The sequence below is a fragment of the Pan paniscus genome, chromosome 1, assembly GCF_029289425.2.
Source record: "Pan paniscus chromosome 1, NHGRI_mPanPan1-v2.0_pri, whole genome shotgun sequence".
NCBI lineage: Eukaryota > Metazoa > Chordata > Mammalia > Primates > Hominidae > Pan > Pan paniscus.
The window spans coordinates 89,686,627-89,708,517 of NC_073249.2; the positions used below are offsets into that span (position 1 = coordinate 89,686,627).

A 21,891-nucleotide genomic window follows, 5' to 3' on the forward strand; every position below is an offset into this window, starting at 1 on the left:
AGCCATTCTCCTGCCTCATCTTCCCACGTAGCTGGGACTACAGGCGCCAGCCACCATGCCTGTCTAATTTTTTTTTGTATTTTTAGTAGAGATGGGGTTTCACTGTGTTAGCCAGAACGGTCTTGATCTCCTGACCTCGTGATCCGCCCACCTCGGCCTCCCAAAGTGCTGGGATTACAGGTGTGAGCCACCGCGCCCGGCAGACCAATAGTTTAAACAAAGAATGTGGAGGAGATAACAATAATATCACAGCATTGAAAAGGACTTGAAAAATCATTTAAACCAAAAGACTTTTGTTGATTGTGAAGGCAATGTAAGTCAAGTGTGAAGCAAGATTGTTTTAAAAGCTAATGAATTCTTAGGCTGTGGTTATCTAAGTATGGGCTTCTAATAACAGGATTAGGGGTTATAATGTATTTACATAATATCACTAGTCCCTACATTTTTGTGCTAGTCCAAACACACCCCAAGTATTATTGCCATTTCTCTTTTAAGAATATTGACAAACTAGAGCATACCCTCAACAGGTGATCATCAAGACAGGTGGCCTACAGACCATGTCATAGGAAGAATGGCTAAGGGAAGAGGGATTATTTCACCTGCTACCACCAGAGTTTGAGGGGACATAATGGCTACCATCAAAAATCTAAAGCGCTAGTCTGTAGAAGAGAAAGAATTGACTTATTTTGTGTTTCTTCAGCTGGGAAACTTAGGACAAACAGGGATTTATAGTTCTGCTTAACACAGTGAAATTTAAATAGAGCAAGCCAACAATGAAACGAATTGAGACAGAAAGGGGTGGGCTTCCCAATTAATATAAATAATAATCATCTCCCATGGGTTTTATAGAGGATATTCAGCACTGGTTGAAAGGTTGAATTTATATGATCTTTGAAGTCCTTTCCTGTAGGATTCTATAATTCCAAATTAATCTTCCTCCATAAACTGATGAATAAATTGAGGTCTGGAGATGTTAAGTGATTTAGCCAATACTAGAACTCACTCTCAGTGACTGATAATCCAATGCACTTTCCATTGAAACTTGCTTCCTCTCTCATTGAGGAAAGAGAAGACACCGAAATATATGGGCAGAAGGAGTCAGTGTAATATTGAGAGCTAAATTATTCCTGATACCTATTTACATATCAGGAAGACCCTGCACTTGAAAGGTTCAACAACAAAAGAGAAGCTAGTGATCCCTTTTCCCTGGGGTGGTTTGTCTGCCCTGAGGCCATTTTCCACCCTGTCTACTCACAGTGACCGTGGCCAACAGCCCCTCAGGCACATTGGCCACAATGATGCCAATGAGAAAAATGATAGCCTCCAGCCAGCCATAGCCCAAGAGAAGTGAGAGCACAAAAAAAGTGACACCAAGGAAGACGGCCACCACAGTGATCAGATGGATGAAGTGTTCGATCTCAGCAGCGATAGGTGTCTGGCCAACCGCCAGGCCTGACGTCAGGGAGGCAATTCTGCCCATCACTGTGGAGTCTCCCGTAGCAATCACAATACCCCGGGCGGTTCCTGTGGATGAAGCAGGAGAGGGCAATGTGATGTTGTGATATGATAAGAAGTATAGATATTGGTCTCTGCCCCCACTTCCTGACATAGAGCTTCTAAAAACCCTTAAAGATAGGGGTGCTAGGAGAATCTTTTGTTCTAATATTTGGTCTTTGACCCAGTTCTGGACGCAGAGCTCCTGAGACCCTTGTAATTTCTTGAGTGATAGGAGTGTCTGACACAGAACTCTTAAATGCCTTGGAGTTTCCTGGGTGATAGGAGTATCTTTGTTCTAATGAGGTGACTCTTGGTGGGTTCCTGGATAGCCACAGGATGGGGCTGGTGGCCAGGGCAGATAACCATGTGATTAGAGAGTTGGAACTTGCAGTTCATGGACTGATCTCTTTGGAGGGGAGGAGGGATGAAGGTTGAGTTGATCACCAATGGCTAATAATGTAACCGATTATACCTATGTAATGAAATCTCCATTAAAAACCTCAAAGGACTGGGTTTGGAAAGTGTCTATGTGTATGACCATGTGGAGGGTTACTGGAGGGCACCCTGGACAGGAGAGGGCACGGACGCTCCTCCATGCTCCTTCGACGTGCCTTGTCCTGTGCGTCTCTTCCATGTGACTGCTCATCTGTATCCTTGTAATATCCTTTATAATAATGGGTAAACCTAAGTAAGGTGTTTCCCTGAGTTCTGTGAGCCATCCTAGCAAATTAATCAAACCTGAGGAGGGAGTCGTGGGAACCCCAATTTATAGCCAGGCCATAACCTAGGACTTGCGACTGGGGTCTAGAGTTAGGGACTGTCTTGTGGGGCTGAGCCCTAACCTGTGGGATCTGATGCTATCTCCAGGTGGATTGTGTCAGAGTTGAATTGAATTATAGGACACCCAATCATCGTCCTTTGGAGAACTGGTTGTTGGTGGGGAGAACTGTCTACACATGTTGGACACAGAAGTGTTCTGTGTTCAGTGTGAGTGTAGAGAAAAAAAAAAGCTGTTTCTTTTTTTTTCCATCAGAGATGGTCACCCAAGACATGCTAAGTCTGAATTGAGGAAGCTGTTTGGTTTGGTTCCCACAAAGAGCAAGCTGTCAATGGTCAAAAACAAACTGGAGACTCAAGGCCCTCTGAGAGGTCATTATGTTCTGCTCTCCTCATATTTAGTTTATACAAATAAAGGTCTTCTAGTCTGAAAAATCTCTGAAGAGGTCTCACAGTTCTCCTGAAATACCCAATTTTATTGCCTAATTTCCTTCACTGTCAAGAAGGCCTTTATTATACTTAATCTGAGTATCTTCTATTGCCTATATAGTTCTTATCTTGCCCTCAGCAGCTGAGGAGTTTCTAGATCCCAGGAATAGTGGTTACCCTTCTGGTAGAGCCCTATGTTCCAACATCCCCTTATCCCCTAACACAGTGGTTCTCAACTGGAGGCAATCCCTACCCACCAACCCCCTTCCCTGGGGACATTTGGCAATGCTTGGAGACATTTTTGGTGGTCACAACTGGGGTGGGAGAAGGCTCCTACTGGCATGCAGTGGGTAGAGGCCAGGGATGCTGTTAAACATCCTGCCACGCACAAGACAGCTCTCCTGTCCCGCACAACAAAGAATTATCCAGCCCCAAATGTGAGTGGTTGAGAAATCCTGCTGTAACTTGCGCCCCCTCCCTGCTTTGCTGGCTGGAGCCAATCTGACCTCTGCTGGGTAGCACGGGCCATAACAGCTGGGCTTCTGTGCTTATGAGGTCCCTCTTTCCTCTCCACCAGCACTGCCCCAGTCAGAAGGGCAGCTTGGACATCATGTTTGGCTTTACACACACATGACGCAGGCCACTCACCTTGAAATGAGGGGCATGACAAAATTCTTTTCTTAAAGTAATTCTTCCTGCTTTACCATAATGACTGAAATTTCTACCATTGAAATCAGAGTCAGAATCACTTAGGCAACGTATCACTGAAGCTGCATTTATTTTAAAAGCAGAAAGACTCAGGGATGGAAGTTCAGCTTTCTAAATTACTAGCTCTTTTGCTTGGGGCAAGTTACTTAAATGCTGAGAGTCAGGCTTCCTCATCTTTGAAATGGAATGAAAGCACTTACTAAACTGTGAGGACTGAATATTTTTAAGAGTCTAGAAGAAGGTTAGGCACATCATAGGCACTTGAAAATTAGTTTCTTTCTCTTTCTTCTCATCATTTAGATGAACTTAGGGTTTCCAGTAGGACCAATATAGACTCATACTTGTGACTTAGTAGGAGCATCTCTAATCTGGGAGCTCCCATGAACATTGCTGCACGTGGTGGTGTCCGTTTTCTAAGGTTGCCTTTAGCTGTATGAGTCTGAGAGCAGGGTCCTACTCAAGGAGCAGACAGGTCAGGTCAGTGTTTATGTGGAGGAGGAATCCTGAAAAGATTCCCAGGCCGAGGCATTCTATAGATGGGCTTCAAACTGGTTGCCAAAGGCATATATTGGGTCCTATGGAATGAAGATGCTGAAATACTTGAGAGATGCTGAGGAGTTTCCTATTTTGGGTCGGGTGGAGGAGGGTGGGTAGTGTATGGTGTCACCTACATATATCTTGTGTCATGGTTTAGTCTAGTGCTTCTATTTTATTCCTTCTGCTATGGTTTCCTCACACTTGGAGAAACGGGATTTAATAATTAATCTCAGTGTGTCTAGAGATGGGGTTGGGTTGATGTCAACCTCAGGGAAGGCTGAGAAGGCCAAGCATCCAGCACCCCAGGCCAGACTGGCTTCTTCATACACCTTCCATATATTGCCAGAGAAATAGCTTGGGCTCCCTTGAAGATGCATGAGAACGCAAAGAGAAGTCTGTGCCACAGCCATGTCAAGGTCTATGGTGATGAGACATGGGAGGCAAGGGTAAAGGTTAAAGTTATGCTACTAATTTGCAAATTGGTCTAAGGCAAAGGTTAAAAGTCTAGGGTAAAGGTTAAAGGGCAAATTGATCTAGGGTAAATGCTATCGGTCTGTGAATTGCTGAGAAATTCCTCAACTGAAAGTCCTTCCGCCCAGCTCCTTCTACCTAGCTCCACCTTCTTGGCCACATGTTGGGTTTTGTTAGTCTCCTACAAAACCATTTGCTATCTAAACAGACCCTTGCTTCCCAGTCGAAATGCCACCATCCACTTTCCTCCATACCCTTTATCTGAACATATACTTAGCTGATGAAAACCCTACTTTGTAAGGGTAAATTTGGGCAAATTTTTTCCTAAAATCTAATAGTAGACATCTAGTGTTTTTGGGGAAACCTTGCTAACTTGCTTCTGTCCAATCAGTTTTAAAACATTTTTAATATATGTATTTTATTTTCTAGTTGGATTCTTTCTCATAGTCTATTCTGTCTTAACATTACGCTTCTTCTTTAAGGTATTTTCAAATTAAATAGCAATCTTTCAGCACAGAGCAGGGTCTGTGGAAGGAGCATGAGATATGGAGACAGAACTACATTAGAATCCCTGACCCGCCTCCTTTCTATTGAGTTGTACTCTTGGATATGGTGCTTAATTTCTTTGAACCTTAGTCTGCTACGTGTAAAATAGGGATAATATCGGGTATTGTGCGCATGTGGGAATTAGAGATAATATTTATAATATTTAACAAATACTATGCATTCAAATAAAAAATATTTCTAGGTTGGGTATGGTGGCTCACGTCTGTAATCCCAGCACTTTGGGAGGCCGAGGAGGGCAGATCACTTGAGGTCAGTAGTTCGAGACCAGCCTGGCCAACATGGTGAAAACCCATCTCTACTAAAAATACACAAAATAACTGGGCGTGGTGGTGGGCACCTGTAATCCCAGCTACTCGGGAGGCTGAGGCAGGATAATTGCTTGAACTTGGGAGGCAGAGGTTGCAGTGAGCTGAGATCACACCACTGCATTCCAGCCTGAGCAACAGAGAGAGACTCTGTTTCAAAAAAACACAAAACAAACAAAAGAACTATTTTTAGATAACCAAACATTTGTTCTTAAGCATGAATAATAGTTTTCAAGTGTGCTCCATGGAGTCTTCAGGCCTCCTTAAGGGGAAAGGGCAAAGGAGAGATTGACAGAATGATGTTCAGTCCCTTTTTATTACCACTTTGCCAGAACTGTCTCCCAGTTCAAGGATTCCTAGATTCTAGGAGCAAAGCCAAAGTTTAAGTGGTAAAGTCTAAGTGGCACCTCTGGTAATTCAAGTTTCCAATGCCAATATCTTCTCTTGGATAGGGGACTAGTTAGAAGTTAGGGCTTACCTTAAGAGAAGAATGACTTAGCAGGGCTGAACAATTTTCCTCCCCTCTGTGCCATTTTCAGCTTAAACAGCATAGTCCATTCACAAGCTAAAATAATACCTAATAATTGTAGGTCACTTACAATGTATTAGGTCTTGTGCTGGGCATTTTACATATATTATCTCAATTCACACGAAAATCTACAGAGTAACGACTTTTACTGTCATCATTGTGCAAATGTGGAAATGATGACCTTGACCTTTCACCAGAGGTCATACAGCTCGTGATGGAGAAGCTCGACTGTTTACTGGCTCTTACCTACCTCGCTACCTTTAGAAGACAGTTATTAAAATCTTGATGTTTTGGTGCCTGCTTTTGAATCTATGCTACTTATGGTTCGATATTCACCTTCCACACAGTTGGTGGAAAAGAAGCAGATGTTTCGGGTCTCCAGAGGGTTCTCATGGGTGAAGTCAGGGGAGCGGCTCTGGGGTTCTGACTCCCCAGTCAAGGATGAGTTGTCCACCTGGGATGGGAGAGGGGACGCGTTGTAAGGTGAGCATAGGAAAAAAGGCAGATTTATTTACAAAAATAGTATGTCTTCATCTGGTCACCAACATCATCACTGACAGACTGAGAGAAACAAATTTACACATCTGTTGTCTCTAACATCAAATCTGCACTTGTAACTTCTCAAGATTCTGAGTAATAAGCTTATACTTTCTCTAACAGCCCAGGTGTCTACCCTGCCATGAGATCACGCTTGGGTCCCTCACATAGCTTTCGGCATCCCCTCACCTTACATCCTTGTGCAGAGATAAGCCGGAGGTCAGCAGGGACTCGGTCTCCACCCTTGATTTCCACCAGGTCTCCCAACACCACCTCTTGTACATTAATTTGCATCTTCTCTCCTCCTCGAATTACCAGAGCTTGCTATGGCAGGATAGTGCAGGATCATTTCCAAAACTTTTGGCTTTCCTCATCCCACTGTTAGCCTAAAACCTTCTGTTACTGGTCTCCCTCCTCCTTACTCCCCATTCTTACTGTCACCCACCACATCATTCTTGAAGGTGTCTTTGGCAGATTGCAAATTCCCATGATGCTGTTTGCAGGGCCCTTTGCAATGTGACTTTGACGCTCTTCCCATTAAGAGGTGGAGTCTATCTCTCTACCCCTAAACCTGGGCTTGACCATGTGACTTGCTTTGGCCCATAGAATGAATGTGATGGAAAGAGGAGTTTAAAAAGTGCTTTCAGGCCGGGACGGTGGCTCACACCTGTAATCCCAGCACACTGGGAGGCCGAGGTGGGAGGATTGCTTGAACCCAGGAGTTTAAGACCAGACTGGGCAACATAGGGAGACCCTGTCTCTACAAAAATTGAAAAAAAAATTAGCCAGGTGTGGTGGCATGCACCCGTAGTCCCAGCTGTTTGGGAGGCTAAAGTTGGAGGATCGCTTGAGCCCAGAAGGTTAAGGCTGCAGTGAGCCGTGATCACGTCACTACACTTCAGTCTGAGTGACAGAGTGAGACCCTGTCTCAAAAAATTTAAAAAAAAGTGCTTTCATGCTGGGGCTTGCATTCCTGTTTCTGAGAATCCTCTGCCACCCTATGAACAAGCCCAAGCTAACCTCTCTGTAAAAAGAGAGATCACGAAGAAAAAGGCCCCAGCTGTCCCAGTCATCTCAGCTGAGGGCCCAGACGTGTGAATGAGGTCATCTAAGACCATCCAGCCCCAGCTGAGGAACAACAGCACAGCCACAGAATTATGAGAAACAGGAGCTTGCTATTTTAAGCCACTAAGTTTTAGGGTAGTTTGTTAGGTAGCAAAAGCTAACCAACCATCCCTAAACTCCTAGTCTCCAAAACTGCCCAAACACTTTGTCCCAAAACTCTTACCCAAGGAAGGAATTAAGTGATACCAAAAAGAGAAGGAAATCCTGGGCTATACTACTGGAACATGATCATATTATCGGGAAAATGTGGAGCCTATTCCTTTGCAAGTTTCCAGTCCTGTGCCTAGGAACCTCTGTTTACCGTCGTATTCTTTCCAGGTACCTTTAAAAAACATTTAACTTGAAAATAATTTTAAACTTTCAGAAAAGTTGCAAGAATAAAAATAGTACCAAGAACACCTATATAACCTTTATCCAGATTCACTTATTAACATTTCACCCCAGTTACTTTGTCATTTGTTTTCATCCTCTCTCTCTGTGTGTATACTCTTTTCCTGAACTACTTGAGGGTAAGTTACCTACATCATGATCTTTTATCTTAAAAACTTCATTGTGCATTTCCCAAGAATTAAGATATTATCTTAAACAACCACAATGTAGTTATCAATTTCAGTAAGTTTCACATTGATACTTTAATCTACTGTATTAATCTGTCAGTATTCCAGTTTTGCCAATTGACCCAATACATCCTTTAACGCATTATCTTTGGTGGAGCTGGAGGACATTGTCCTAAGCAAACTAACAGGAACAGAAAATCAAATACCTTATGTTCTCACTTATAACTGGAAGCTAAACACTGAGTACATATGGACACAAAGAAGGGGAACAACAGACACCAAGGCCTACTTGAGGGTGGAGGGTGGGAGGAGCGTGAGGACAGAAAACCTACCTATCAGGTACTATGCTTATTACCTGGGTGATGAAATAATTTGTACACCAAATCCCTGTGACACACAGTTTACTTATATAACAAACCTGCACATGTATCCCCGAATCTAAAATAAAAGCTCAAAATAAAAAGTAAAAATAAAGCATTACTTTCTCCTCTGGCACAGAATCAGATCTAGGGTTAGATATTGCATTTAGTTGCCACGTCCCTGTCTTTTTTTGAGACAGCGTCTCTCTCTGTCACCAGGCTGGAGTGCAATGGCATGCAATCTCTGACTTCCGTGCTCAAGCAATCCTCCTACCTCAGCCTCCTGAGTAGCTGGCACTACAGGCACGCTCAGCTAATTTTTAAATTTTTTTGTAGAGATAAGGTCTCACTATACTACTCAGGCTCGTCTTGAACTCCTGGACTCAAGTAGTGCTCTTGCCTCGGTCCCCCAAACGGTTGGGATTACAGGTGGGAGCCACCACCCTCGGAATAGTTGTCATGCCTCTTTAGCCTCTTTTTATTATTATTATTATTTTTTGAGACAGGGTCTTGCCCAGGTTGGTCACAGTTCACTGCAGACTTAAATTCCTGGGTTCAAGTAATCCTCCCATCTCAGCTGCCTGTGTAGCTTAGACTACAGATGTAGACCAGCTATTTTATTTTATTTTATTTTTGCAGAGATAGCATCTCAAACTCCTGGGTGATCCTGTTGCCTCAGCCTCCCAGAGTGCTGGGATTACAGGCGTGAGCCACTATGCCTGGTCTGTTTAATCTGGAACATCCCCACAGCTGTTCTTTGTCTTTGAGGTCATTGATATTTGAAGAATCCAGCCACCCCCCCACCACACCCGCCTCCCAGCCCCACCAACACTTGTCTCTTTAAAAAAATAGAATGTTCTTATTTGGGGTTTGTATGGTGTTTCTTCTTTAGATTCAGATTCTACCTTCTAGATCAGAGCACTTCATAGGTGATGTTATGTCTTTCTCAGGGTTTCACAGCTTTTCCAGGTACTTTTAAGGACTGATATAGTACCTTGACCCCCTCATCACCAACCTCACTCAGCTCACTTATCATAGGATATAATTTTCCACGGGACTTCATCATTGTGTATTTGGCCACATCCTGCTCCTGCTCCCACTAGATCCTCCCACTCCAATCCTACCTGAGGCACCATGTTCTTAAAAGACTCCATGATCTTGGAGCTCTTGGCCTCCTGATAATAGGAGAAGCAGCCAGTGATGATTACCACGACGGACAGTACGATGCTCAGGTAGAGCTGAGGGTGGGGAAAGAAAGCGTTTATCAGTGGGACCTTGTCTTCTTCTTCATCCTCAGAAAATCAGTCTGCAAGGGGCACAGCAGTTTCACCAGGTGTAAGAGACCGTAAGACTGAGTTGAGAGCAGAGGGGTAGAGAAGAATCTGAGGTGGGACCAGTACGCTTGGCTTCCTGGGGAAGGAACCCTGAGCCACGGTGAGCCGTCAGCAAAATTCCTGGTCAGAGAAGGCCTGTATCTTTCTCTCCAGGAAGGCTAATCTCTGGATGGAGGGGGTGGATTGTGAGGGAGGCTGGGAGGAAGGAGATGAGGTTAAAATTGTGGAGAAGAGAAAGGGACTGCAAAGTGCTTTGGGGATCAATTGGGAAGGTCATCAAAGAACAGCAAGTTTTTCGGGGACATTGTGCACCTCAGGGAACTGGACCAGAAGCTTTTTAGATTAAAAGGTGAGAGGAACCAAGATGGAACTTAGAAAGTGGAGTATTAGGGATTTTGGTTTATTACATTAATGTACATTTATTACATTATTATGTAATGTACATTTATTTATATTTTATAATTAATTACATTCCTTACAATGTAATTAATCAATTACATTGTAATTAATTACAATCAATTACATTTATAATTAATGTACATTTATTACATTATTACATTAATGTAATAATGTAATTAGGTATTTGGGCCAGAGGACTTCAGGAGTGCTAGGCTGCTGAGCAAAAGAGTGTCTGGGGCTAAGCAGAGATAGGGCTGGCTAGTAGTAGCTGAAGAGACTCACGTTGTCTTTGGTAGGCTCCTCACTGAAATATATCTGGATGCTGTAGGCCACAAAGCAGAGAATGGCCCCAGTCCATAGCAGGAGGGAGAAGCCTCCGAACAGTTGCTTACAGAATTTGACCCATTCTGGAGTGGTGGGGGGTGGGGTAAGAGTATTGGGTCCATCTCGAGTCAGGATTTCCTTTGCCCTTTGGTGGCTATGGCCCTGTGTAGAGAAGAAATAGGGTTGGATAGAGAGCTGTGAAAAGAGGAACAGCCATAGCAAAGGGGAACCTGACATTTGGAGCCCCAGAATGGGTCTAGAGACTAAAGACGCTTTCAGAAGGTCAGTCTGGAAGTTCTTCTTGGATAAGGTGAGGTTTCAAAATTTGCATTGGAGGAGGGATGTCATTTAGCATGCTTACATAGGAAGGTTTTTGTTTATGGATTGATTCACAAACCTTTTTGAACTTGAGAACCTATCTCGGGTCCTAGGTGCTGAGGATACCAACATGAATAAGAATGGTCCCTACCCTTAAGGTGCCCCAGTGGGGAGATAAATACATACAGATAATTATAATGTGCAGGGCCAATGTCATGATGAAATATAATACTTAATGTTGATAACATATTAACACCACGCTTTGACTCTCCAACTTAGAGGGAATAAGATCTAGTGTTTGGTAGCACAATAGGGCAACTATAGTTAATAATTTATTATGGATATCAAAATAATTAGAGGAGTGGATTTGGAATGTTCCCATGCAAAGAAATGATAAATGTTTGAGGTTATGGGTATCCTAAATACCCTGATTTGATCATTACACATTGTATGCTTATATCAGAATAATACATGTATACCATAAATATGTACATCTACATATCCATTTTTTTTTTGAGACAGAGTCTTGCTCTGTCACCCAGGCTGGAGTGCAGTGGCATGATCTCAGCTTACTGCAACCTCCATCTCCCAGGTTCAAGTGATTCTCCTGCATTCAAGTGATTCTCCTGCCTCAGCCTCCCAAGTAGCTGAGATTGCAGATGTGTGCCACTATGCCAGGATAATTTTTGTATTTTTAATACAGATGGGGTTTCACCATGTTGGCCAGGCTGGTCTCCAACTACTGACCTCAAGTGATCTGCCTGCCTTGGATTACAGGTGTGAGCCACGGCACCTGGCCCATAAATTTTTAAAAAACATAAATAGAAAAGAATACCAACAAAAAACATGAATGCATAGATTCTCATTCCACTCTTGTGCACAAGCTTATGTGCTTTTTCCTGTTAATGAAAATGATAGTAGAACCTGCCAATCCCCACCAGCCACTCCCCAACCTCTGCCTGAAACACCCGAGGGGCCCCAAAACCCTTTCAGGGGGTCCACAAGGTCAATTTTCATAGTAATACTAAATCATTGTTTGCCTTTTTTTACTCTCATTTTCTTAAGAGTATATAGTGGAATTTTCTGAAGGCCAACTGGCATAACATCACAACAGATATTATACAGAAAATATTTGAGAATCCAGCTATCTTCTATTAAAAAGCAAGACATTGAAGAGGTTTGCAAAAATGTAAGATGCTGCTAATTTTTTTTGTTTTGAAAAATACAGTTATTTGTCAAAACATATTATATATGAATATATGATAACTTTATTTTTGTTATTTTTAAATGAATTGAGAAATACATTTTAAAACTCTCAATTTTAATTTCTAATATGGTAAATATAGACAGACTTAAGCCACATAAGCACAAGTTCTTTGCGGTCCTAGATAAATTCTAAGAGTGTAAAGGAGACCTAAGGACAAGACGTTTGACCAGCACTGCCCTAAAGCATTCTTATTCTCTTATCTAGTCCTACACTCTCTTTGAGGGTAGTTACCATTTTCAGCTTTTTCCAGGTAGTGTCCATGGAATGTGGCCAGGCAGAGGGTGAGGGGTGGGAACATTGGACTTGAAGTTAGGGGGCTGGATTCCTAGTTCAGCTTTTGTCCTGGCAGCCTCACAGTCAGAGTTGGAGACTCTCTGCCTCCTCAGGGAGCTTCTTACTCACCTTTGTCAGGTCCACGGAGTACTTGGTGCTCAGCTCTTCCAAGGTTAATTTGTGATCATCCTGAGGGGACAGTAGAGGCATTGAGGGACAGGGGGTGGCCCAGGTCATTTCCAGGGAGAGGGGGAGAAACAGACTGGAGAATGTTAGTCCAAACTGTGACTGCTCCATTTTGTAAGCTCCCTGCAATTTTTTTTTTGAGATGGAGTCACTCTGTTGCCCAGGCTGGAGTACAGTGGTGCGATTTCGACTCACTGCAACCTCTGCCTCCCAACAGGTGTTTCTCCTGCCTCAGCCTCCCAAGCAGCTGGGATTACAGGGGCCCATCACCAGGCCCAGCTAATTTTTGTATTTTTAGAGGCGGGGTTTCACCATGTTGGCCAGGCTTGTCTCAAACTCCTGACCTCAGGTGATCTGCCTGCCTCAGCCTCCCAAAGTGCTGGGATTACAGGTGTGTGCCACCATGCCCGGCCTAGCTCCCCACTATTTTACAGGCCTTGGTCAAAGTGAAACATTTCACGGGGGTTCGGGCCAGAGAAACAGCCTGCCTAACCACCTGACCACAGGGCAGACGAAGGCCCAATTAAAGACAAAGACCCCACTAAAGAAACATCCCTATCACATCCTGCTGGGCAAAGGTCCAAGGAATACCATGATTATATTCTGTGGAAACAAGGGCCAAAAATCACCTCATCATGAGAACATCTTATCGATATCCTGCCAGGCAGCAGGCCATACAGCCCAGACTCCTCCCACCCATCCCTATAAGTACCCAGCCTGTAAGTGGCAGTGGACTGTGGAATTAAGCTGGTCCCCCACTTCCACAGGTGTCTGCAATATACCTGTGCTTGCTGTTGAGCTACCCTGTCTCTCTGTGTGTATCTTTTTTTTTTTTTTTTTTTTACCCTCTCCTTCCCTCCAAAGCCTAACAGAGAAGAGATGTGGCTCTGGCCTGTGTGTTTCATTCTCAAGGTAAGATGTTACAGATAGGTGGAGGAGTGTTTTCAGAGGGCAGCTGTCAGCGCCCACTTTGGGTGGCCTCACCATGACCACTTCCTTCTTCAGTTCCTCCATATTGCGCTTCTGTTTTTCCCTCTTCACCATTTTTTTCTTGATAAGCCCTGTTTTAGGTCTTCGTCTTGGACTCTGGTCATGGGGAGCCACTGTCCCTTTCTTCCCCCAAAGCCCCATAGCTATCCACAGAAAGAGCTGCCCGAGCTCAACTGTGGGAAGAAAGCTGAGAGAGTGAGGCAAGGGGAAGGGAAGAGGGCGCGCGGGCAAGGGGGCCACGAGAAGAGAGTGGTGGGGAGAGAATGAGGGAGCAGAAAGAAAGAGGCAGGGAGGGAGGTGTTGGGTGGTGAAGGTGAGAGAGAGGAAGGGAAGTGAGAGAGGAGAGACTGAGCGGTCCTCGAGCCGTCCGCTGGGAAGAGGAAGAGTCAGGAGTGAGGGAAGAGGGAGGAGAGGAGCCTAGGGTGGAAGGATAAAAAGGTAGAGGTGAGGAAATGCAGTGAGGGCAGGAAACAAGAGGTGAAGCGTAACCAGGTGCCTCAGTGATGAAGACGCCGCAGGGCCCACAGGCAGGTGGGAAATGCAGTGAGAGTGAGGAGGCGGAGTGAGCTTCAAGGATCTGGGAACCCCCCAGTCCCAGGCCCTGTGGTTGCTGGGGCAATGACCCAGGTCTGGCATCACAAAGGCCTCCTGAAAGTTCTAACCAAGAATCCAGAAGTCTTGCCTTGGCGATGGTCCAGGTCTGCTGTCGCAAAGGCCTCATGAAGGTTTTAACCAAGAACCTAGAAGTCTCAGTCTTTGGGTTTGAGGACGATTGGAGCAGGCCCTGCTATAGAGAGAGTTTCAGTCTGAGGGCAGAACTAGAACAAAGTTCTTGGGTGGTCCTGCAGACTTTGGAGGCTTAGAGGTATCCCAAATAGATGACTCAAAAATAAAGCGGGTATTCGGCCGGGCGCGGTGGCTCACGCCTGTAATCCCAGCACTTTGGGAGGCTGAGATCGAGACCTTCCTGGCCAATATGGTGAAACCCCATCTCTACTAAAAATACAAAATTTAGCCAGGTGTGGTGGTGGGCACCTGTAATCCCAGCTGCTCTGGAGGCTGAGGCAGGAGAAACATCTGAATCCAGAAGGCAGAGTTTGCAGTGAATTGAGATTGCATCACTGCACTCCAGTCTCAGTGACAGAGTGACTCCATCTCAGACAAACAAACAAACAAAAAACCATAGCAGGGAGCTTACAAAATGGTGCAGTTGCAGTTTGGACTAATATTCTCCCGTCTGTTTTTGAGACTCCATCTCAAAAAAAAAAAAAAAAAAAAAAGCAGGTACTCTGTGTGTGTTTTTTAGCAAGGCACACTTTTCCACTAACATTGGGTTTGATCTTTTAATTTTAGGAGATCAGCTAGCAGAATAGATCAGATCTTGGGCTCTGGAACCAGTCCTGGATTTCAATCCCAACTCCTCCACTTGTCAGCTGTGTGGCTTTGAGCAAGTTACCTAACCTCTGTACCTCTCTTTTCTTATTTTTAAAAGAGGATACCTTCTACCTTAAGTGAGGTGCTCTACAAAAAGCACTATGTGACATATATAGTATGTGCTCAATAGGTAGCTTGAATTCAGTAGTAGTTTTATTTGTGGATTAATATGCAGCTTTTCTCAGTGAGAGTAAAAATATGCTTTTCCATGTGATAGCGTTGCATTTTCTCATTTTAAAATGATGTACTTACCTCTTCCATTGACCTTCTCTGGTGTCTCAGTAAGTGCTTTGACTATATTAACTGTATATATGTTTTGCATGTCCATAGGATTCTACCTCCTTCCAAGAATAATCTGAAGCATCTATACTTTTCTGTCAACCATTATATATATTTTTCAATTATGCACGTCACATAGATTTTCCCATTCTGTTGTTTGATATTTGTTTATTTACTTTTTGAGACAGGATCTCACTTTGTTGCCCAGGCTGGAGAGTAATGGTGCGATTATGGCTTACTCCAGCCTCAACCTCCCAGGTCCAAGTGATCCTCCCACCTCAGCCTCCCAAGTAGCTGGGACCACAGGCATGTGCCACCATGCCCGGCTAATTTTTTTAATTTTATTTTAGTAAAGACGGGGTGCCCCTGTGTTGCCCAGGCTGGTCTCAAACTCCTGGGCTCAAGCAATCCTTGGCCTTGGCCTCCTAAAATGTTGGGATTACATAAGTGAGCCACCAAGCCTGGCCTGATATTTATTTAATTGCATTTTGGTTGGGCATGCTTTTTTAAAAATATGACTGTATCTGGAAACATTCATCTTGGTGCTGATGCAATCCTCCTTGAATATTCAGAAATAGAAATGCTCCCTTCCCAGCTGGGATAAATGATCGTCTATTTCTTTAACAGATTGGATTTTTCTTCTCTATTAAAAATGTTTAAGATAAAAATTGAAAGCCCCACCTTCCCTCCCTCCAAACTCAGATTCTCCCCACTGCTGAAGTTACTGCTGGTAACAATGTGCTGCATGTCCTTCCAGTCTTTTTTCTATGTTTATACAAATAGATATCTAAAAGGAGGTATTTTTCAACTTTTAAACAATCATTCAACTCTCTACCAACCTGTCATGTACATAAAGCTTTTTTTTTTCAGTGCTGTGAGGCTTCCATATTCTGTATTGACCATGCTCTATTCAATCATTCCCATTACTGATGGATTTATGAGATATTTTCCATTTTTTTAACCATTAATAAAATTGCTAGAGTGTCATTCTTGCACATAGATATCATTAGGCCCTTGAGCTTCTATTTCTGTAGAATCAGTTCTTGTTGCTGAATCATAGAGTACACTCATTAACGATCTTAAAAGATTCTGCCAATTGGTCTTTAAAAGTGTTTATCTATCTGCATCCCAACAATAGGATGCAAGAATGTCTGCCCTTCACACCTTTGATTATGCTAGATGACCTTGATTTTTACTATTATAATCAGTGAACTTTGATATCTTGTAGTTTTAATTTGCATTTTTAAATTGTCAATGTGAGCATTTTCTCTTATGTTTACTGGCTTTCTGGTTTTCTTTCTTTCTTTGTTTCTTTCTTTGTTTCTTTCTTTCTTTCATTTCTTCCTTTCTTTCTCTCTTTCCTTTCTTCCTTCCTTTCTTTCTCTCTTTCTTTCTTTTGACAGGCTGGAGTGCAGCGGTGCAATCTCAGCTCACTGCAACCTCCACCACCTGTGTTCAAGCGATTCTCGTGCCTCAGCCTTCTAAGTAGCTGAGACTACAGGCACATGCCACCATACCCAGCTGATTTTTTTGTATTTTTTAGTAGAGATGGGGTTTTGCCATGTTGGCCAGGCTGATCTTGAACTCCTGACCTTGGGTGATCCGCCCACCTGGGCATCCCAAAGTGCTGGGATTATAGGCATGAGCCACCATGCCTGGTCTTGGACTTTATTTATTTATTTTGTAAATTGTCATTCTTACAATTTGCCCAATTTTCCATTGTTTCTTTTTTATATTGATTTGTAGGAAACCCTTGTCATATATATTACAAATGTTTTCTCCTAGTCTTTGTGTTTAATGTAGATGAACATAAAATTCTTAAGAAGAAGGTTAGAATTAAAGTTAAAATTCCTATGTTTTTCTATGCATCATCTATGTGACAGTAACACTTAGCTCAGTCTTGCAGATGGGCATTGCCCAAAAGCAACTTTATGGAGATACAATCAATTGAAATTATTTTTAGAAAGCTCATTTTGTTCTAGAGATCTTAGCTCAAAAGTCCACCTCTTCGGAGAGGCCTTCTCTCATAGTTAAATCCAAAACAGCCCCTCCGGCGCCAGCCCTCTCTCTATCACTTTTGATCTTCACAACACTTCTCTCCCTCTGAAATTATCCTGCCTGTTAACTGTTGACTTGTCTGATTGACTTATCTTGTTGACTTGTCTGGTTCTCCATGACCCTAGGGACCTTCCCTGTTTTTTTCACAGCTGTATACCTGGCTCCTAGGATAGTGCTTGGCACAGGGCAGCTGGTCCACAAATAGTCCCTGAATAGATGTTGAATGACTAATGAGTTTTCAGGTTTTATCTTAATGCTACAAGGTTTTGATAATTGCCACTTTGGTCTGATTTTTTTTTTTTTTTTTTTGAGACGAAGTCTCACTCTGTTGCCCAAACTGGAGTGCAGTGGTGCAATCTCAGCTCACTGCAACCTCCACCTACCGGGTTCAAGCAATTCTCCTGCCTCAGCCTCCTGAGTAGCTGGGACTACAGACATGCGCCACCATGTCTGGCTAATTTTTGTATTTTTAGTAAAGACAGGGTTTCACTATGTTGGCCAGGCTGGTCTTGAACTCCTGACCTCGTGATCTGCCGACCTTGGCCTCCCAAAGTGCTGGGATTACAGGCGTGAGCCACCGCGCCCGGCCAGTGGTCTGATGTGTTTTAAAATCTGTTGGGGTAAATATGTTAGCATCAGTGATCTATTCATTCGCTTCATAATTACTTAGAAAAAACCTCTGAGATTCTTGCCTGATTACTCTTGCAGCTGAATGTCACAACCAATATGTCATGTTTTATAAAAATGCAGCGAGGATTTTAATTGATATTGAATTGACTCTTTCATAGTAACTTATTTTTATCTTTACTACGTTCTGCCTTCCCAAATGGCAGTCAAGTTTAGCTTTCCACGAATTCATGTTTTTTTATTTTCTCATTGTACTTTTAAATTTTCTTTAATAATTACTGTATGCTGCACACAGTAAACCTTGAGCGTAATTTGTTTTCATTCTATTGTAAATAGAAGCTCTTTATGCTGTATTTTCTGTCTCCCTAATATTTAGGGATACATTTGATTCTCTGAAAACTGATACCCATGTACCCTGTAACTTTGAATTTATTGCTTCTAGGATTTTTTTTTGTTATTGATGCTGTTGCTTTGTTTTGGCTGAATTTCTTGGATTTTTAGGGAGTTATGCTCGCTAAAAACAAAGTTTTATTTATTTAGAATTTTTATTTATTTATTTTTATTTTTTGAAACAGAGTCTTGCTCTGTTACCCAGGCTGGAGTGCAGTGGTCCAACCATGGCTCATTGCAGCTTCAACCTCTCAGACTCAAGCGAACCTCCTCCCTCAGCCTCCCAAGTGACTGGGACCATAGGCGTGGGCCACCACCCCAGGCTAATTTTTTTTTTTTTTTTTTTTTTTTAGTAGAGATGAGGTCTCACTATGTTGCCCAGGCTGGTCTCAAATTCCTGGGCTCAAGCAATCCTCCTGCGTCAGCTTCCCAAAGTGCTGGGATTGTAGACGTGAACCATAGCACCTGGCTTATTTAGAACTTTTTTTTTGAGATGGAGTCTCTGTTGCCCAGGCTGGAGTGCTGTGTGGCACCATCTCGGTTCATTGCAACCTCTGCCTCCTGGATTCAAGTGATTCTCGAACCTCAGCATCTCAAGTAGCTGGGATTACAGGCACCCGCCACCATGCCTGGCTAATTTTTTTTTGCATTTTTAGTAGAGACGGGGTTTCACCATGTTGGCCAGGCTGGTCTCAAACTCCTGACCTCAAGAGATCCGCCCACCTCAGCTTCCCAAAGTGCTAGGATTACAGACGTGAGCCACAGCGCCCGGCCTTTGTAGAACTTTTAAACACAAACTCCTTATCGAGGATTTCAAATGTTTTATTGCAATTATTTGTTATAGTTGCTGTTATTGGTTTTCTAGACTTACTACATCCTTTCCTCTCTTCTCTGAACATGATTACATTTTCTTTTTTTTTTGAGACTGAGTTTCACTCTTGTACCCCAGACTGGAGGTGCAGTGGCAGGATCTCAGCTCATTGCAACCTATGCCTTCTGGGTTCAAGTGATTCTCCTTCCTCAGCCACCCGAGTAGTTGGGATTACAGGCGCGCGTGCCACCACGCGCAAATTTTTGCATTTTTAGTAGAGACAAGGTTTCACTAAGTTGGCCAGGCTGGTCTCAAACTCCTGACCTCAGGTGACCCACCTACCTCGGCCTCCCAAAGTGCTAGGATTACAGGCGTGAGCCACCGCGACTGGCCCATGATTATATTTTCTGATACACTTTTTCCTCCAACATTTTTATCAGTAATAGATACTGAATTTTACTGATAGCCTCCTCAACTTTTTTTGAAATGATTATTTCATCCTTTGTCTAGTTAATGTTAGTTGTTTGTAACATTTTCCTTGTAATATGCTATCCTTGCATTCCACCATTTGGGGTAGTCAATTTATTATCTATATTAAATATAAAATTTTAACAAAATAGTACTTATCTCATAAAATAGGCTGGGCAACACAAAACACAAAATAATTTTTTATATTCCAGCACATTTTAAATAATATAAGGAAATTCTTTGAGGAATTTGCAAAAAATCCTTCATTGAATTCACTGGAGTCAGGGATATTTTTGAAAGACTCACTTTGTATTAAATGTCTTCCTTTGATATTGATCTAACCACTTTCTTCCCATTTTTTGCTGCGTTCTTAGCATTATGAATATTTAGTGACTATCTCTGATTATCTCTGATGCATGATCACATTTCCTATTCTGTAGATAAAAAGAAAATGCCATGGAAAGACTTTCTGCCTGGGTCAAAAGTTGGCCTTAGCTTCTCAGATTACATTTAATAGTAAGATTCTTCTTTTTGCTAAAATCCTCTAGCAGACCATCAAATGTCTTTGGATCTTTTTCTTTCTTTCTTTTCTTTTCTTTTCTTTTTTTTTTTTTTTCTGAGATGAAGTCTTGCTCTGTCACCCAGGCTGGAGTATAGTGGCACAATCTCGGCTCACTGCAGCCTCTGCCTCCTGGGTTCAAGCCATTCTTCTACTTCAGCCTCCTGAGTAGCTGGGATTACAGGTGTATACCCGGCTAATTTTTGTATTTTTAGTGGAAGACAGGGTTTCACCATGTTGGCCAGGATGGTCTCGAACTCCTGACCTCAAGTGATCCGCCCACCTTGGCTTCTCAAAGTGCTGGGATTACAGGCGTGAGCCACTGTGCCTGGCCTGGATCTTTTTCTTAACCCCCTACCGCATCTTTGAGATCATGTCTTCTCCCTTTCTCACGGATCTGCCTTGCCCCTGCTGCTCAAATGTTAATTGTCCACAAATTCCTGGCTCCCTTGGCAGCCTCCCCAGTTCACTGAGCCATTGGGCTAGTCAGGCTCTGTCCATGCACATAGGCTTTCTGTTCTTGCAGTTGCAGAGCATGGCATGGTTAAGAGGGCAGGCCCTGGAGTCAGACTGGCCTAGGTTTGAATCCTGCTTCAGATGCTTACTACCTTTGAAACTTTGAATAATAATTTAACTTTCTGAGCACCAGTTTTCTCATCTGTAAATTGGAGATAATAATAGTCTCCATCTTACTGAATTACTGTGAGGATCCTTTCAGTCATCCAACACATATTTATTAATTGTCTAACGTGTGTCAGATGTTTTAGGTGCTAAGGATAAAGGTGTTGAACAAAAGAAATAGAGTCCCTGTCTTCATGGAACTTATACTGGAGGAGTCAGACAAACAAAAGCATAAACAACAACAAAATACATGTATATCTTTCTAAATATTACATCTAGCTGTCTTTCTATCTAAATTTAAGGTAATAAGTATTTATGAACAAAAACGAAGAGAACAGAGAAAGAGGTTCCAGGAAGTCATTTTATTTGGGGTCCTCTGTGAGGATCTTACTGATGTTTAAGGAGTGATCTGAATGAAGTGACAAAGCCAGGCATGTGAATAACTACGGAAAAGTTCCTGGCAGAGGGGCCATCAAGAATAAAGGCCCTGTGGTGGGATGAACGGAGACTATACAAATAAAATTTTGGCATAGTTATGGCACAAAATGAGCTGTGATTAATGCTCTTATAATCAGTACTAACTATAACTGTCATTAATGACACTGTTAAGAGTCATAATAAAGGGGCTGCAATATGGCTTGGGCAAGAATTGACTTCTGACCGTTATTCTGAAATCCTGGCATAGGTTGTAAGAGTTGGTGTCTTTCTCTCTCCCATTCCCAGGGCCCCCCTAGAGCAATGCACACCCTCCCACCCACCCCTCCATCTCCAGCACACAAGCATCCCCCCTACTGCCCATTACATTCTGTCCATGATGGTTTCTGATGTCTACTACTCAGGTGAATTTCAAGGATTGCATCCACTTTACCCCCACCCCTTAAAGAGAGCACCCAGGACAAAGCTCTGCATGAAGTACAGATTGTGAATTGGTGTTGACTCTTGGGCCCCTCAACCCACTATCTCCTTCCCCCATCCCATCAGATAGAGAATGGCCTGATTTTGGTCTGGAACAGAAAAAGCAGAAGTGCCCCTGAGGATCTTGTTCTTAATAGACTCACAGGCCCTTCCCTGTCCTGGACAAACTCTTGTGGCTCTTAGGTTGGGATCAGCATGAGGAAGGAGGCTCCTACTATAGTTTCTTGTAGGTTATTTTGC

General features: G+C 43.0%; 1 protein-coding gene across 2 annotated transcripts in view; it reads right to left on the reverse strand.

The window, feature by feature from the left end:
* The window catches only part of ATP1A4 (ATPase Na+/K+ transporting subunit alpha 4), a 38,752-nt gene extending 23,565 nt beyond the window's left edge, over nt 1-15,187 (reverse strand). For both annotated transcript variants that reach the window (XM_003811891.4, XM_034938342.3), the window contains exons 1-7: nt 13,484-15,187; nt 12,443-12,502; nt 10,414-10,617; nt 9,523-9,636; nt 6,547-6,681; nt 6,157-6,274; nt 1,256-1,524 (exon numbers count right to left, since the gene is read on the reverse strand). In XM_003811891.4, the coding sequence (XP_003811939.1) occupies nt 1,256-1,524; nt 6,157-6,274; nt 6,547-6,681; nt 9,523-9,636; nt 10,414-10,617; nt 12,443-12,502; nt 13,484-13,630 (1,047 nt within the window). In that variant the 5' untranslated portion in view covers nt 13,631-15,187. The remainder of the gene's footprint in view (nt 1-1,255; nt 1,525-6,156; nt 6,275-6,546; nt 6,682-9,522; nt 9,637-10,413; nt 10,618-12,442; nt 12,503-13,483) is intronic.
* Between the last annotated feature and the right edge of the window lie 6,704 nt (nt 15,188-21,891).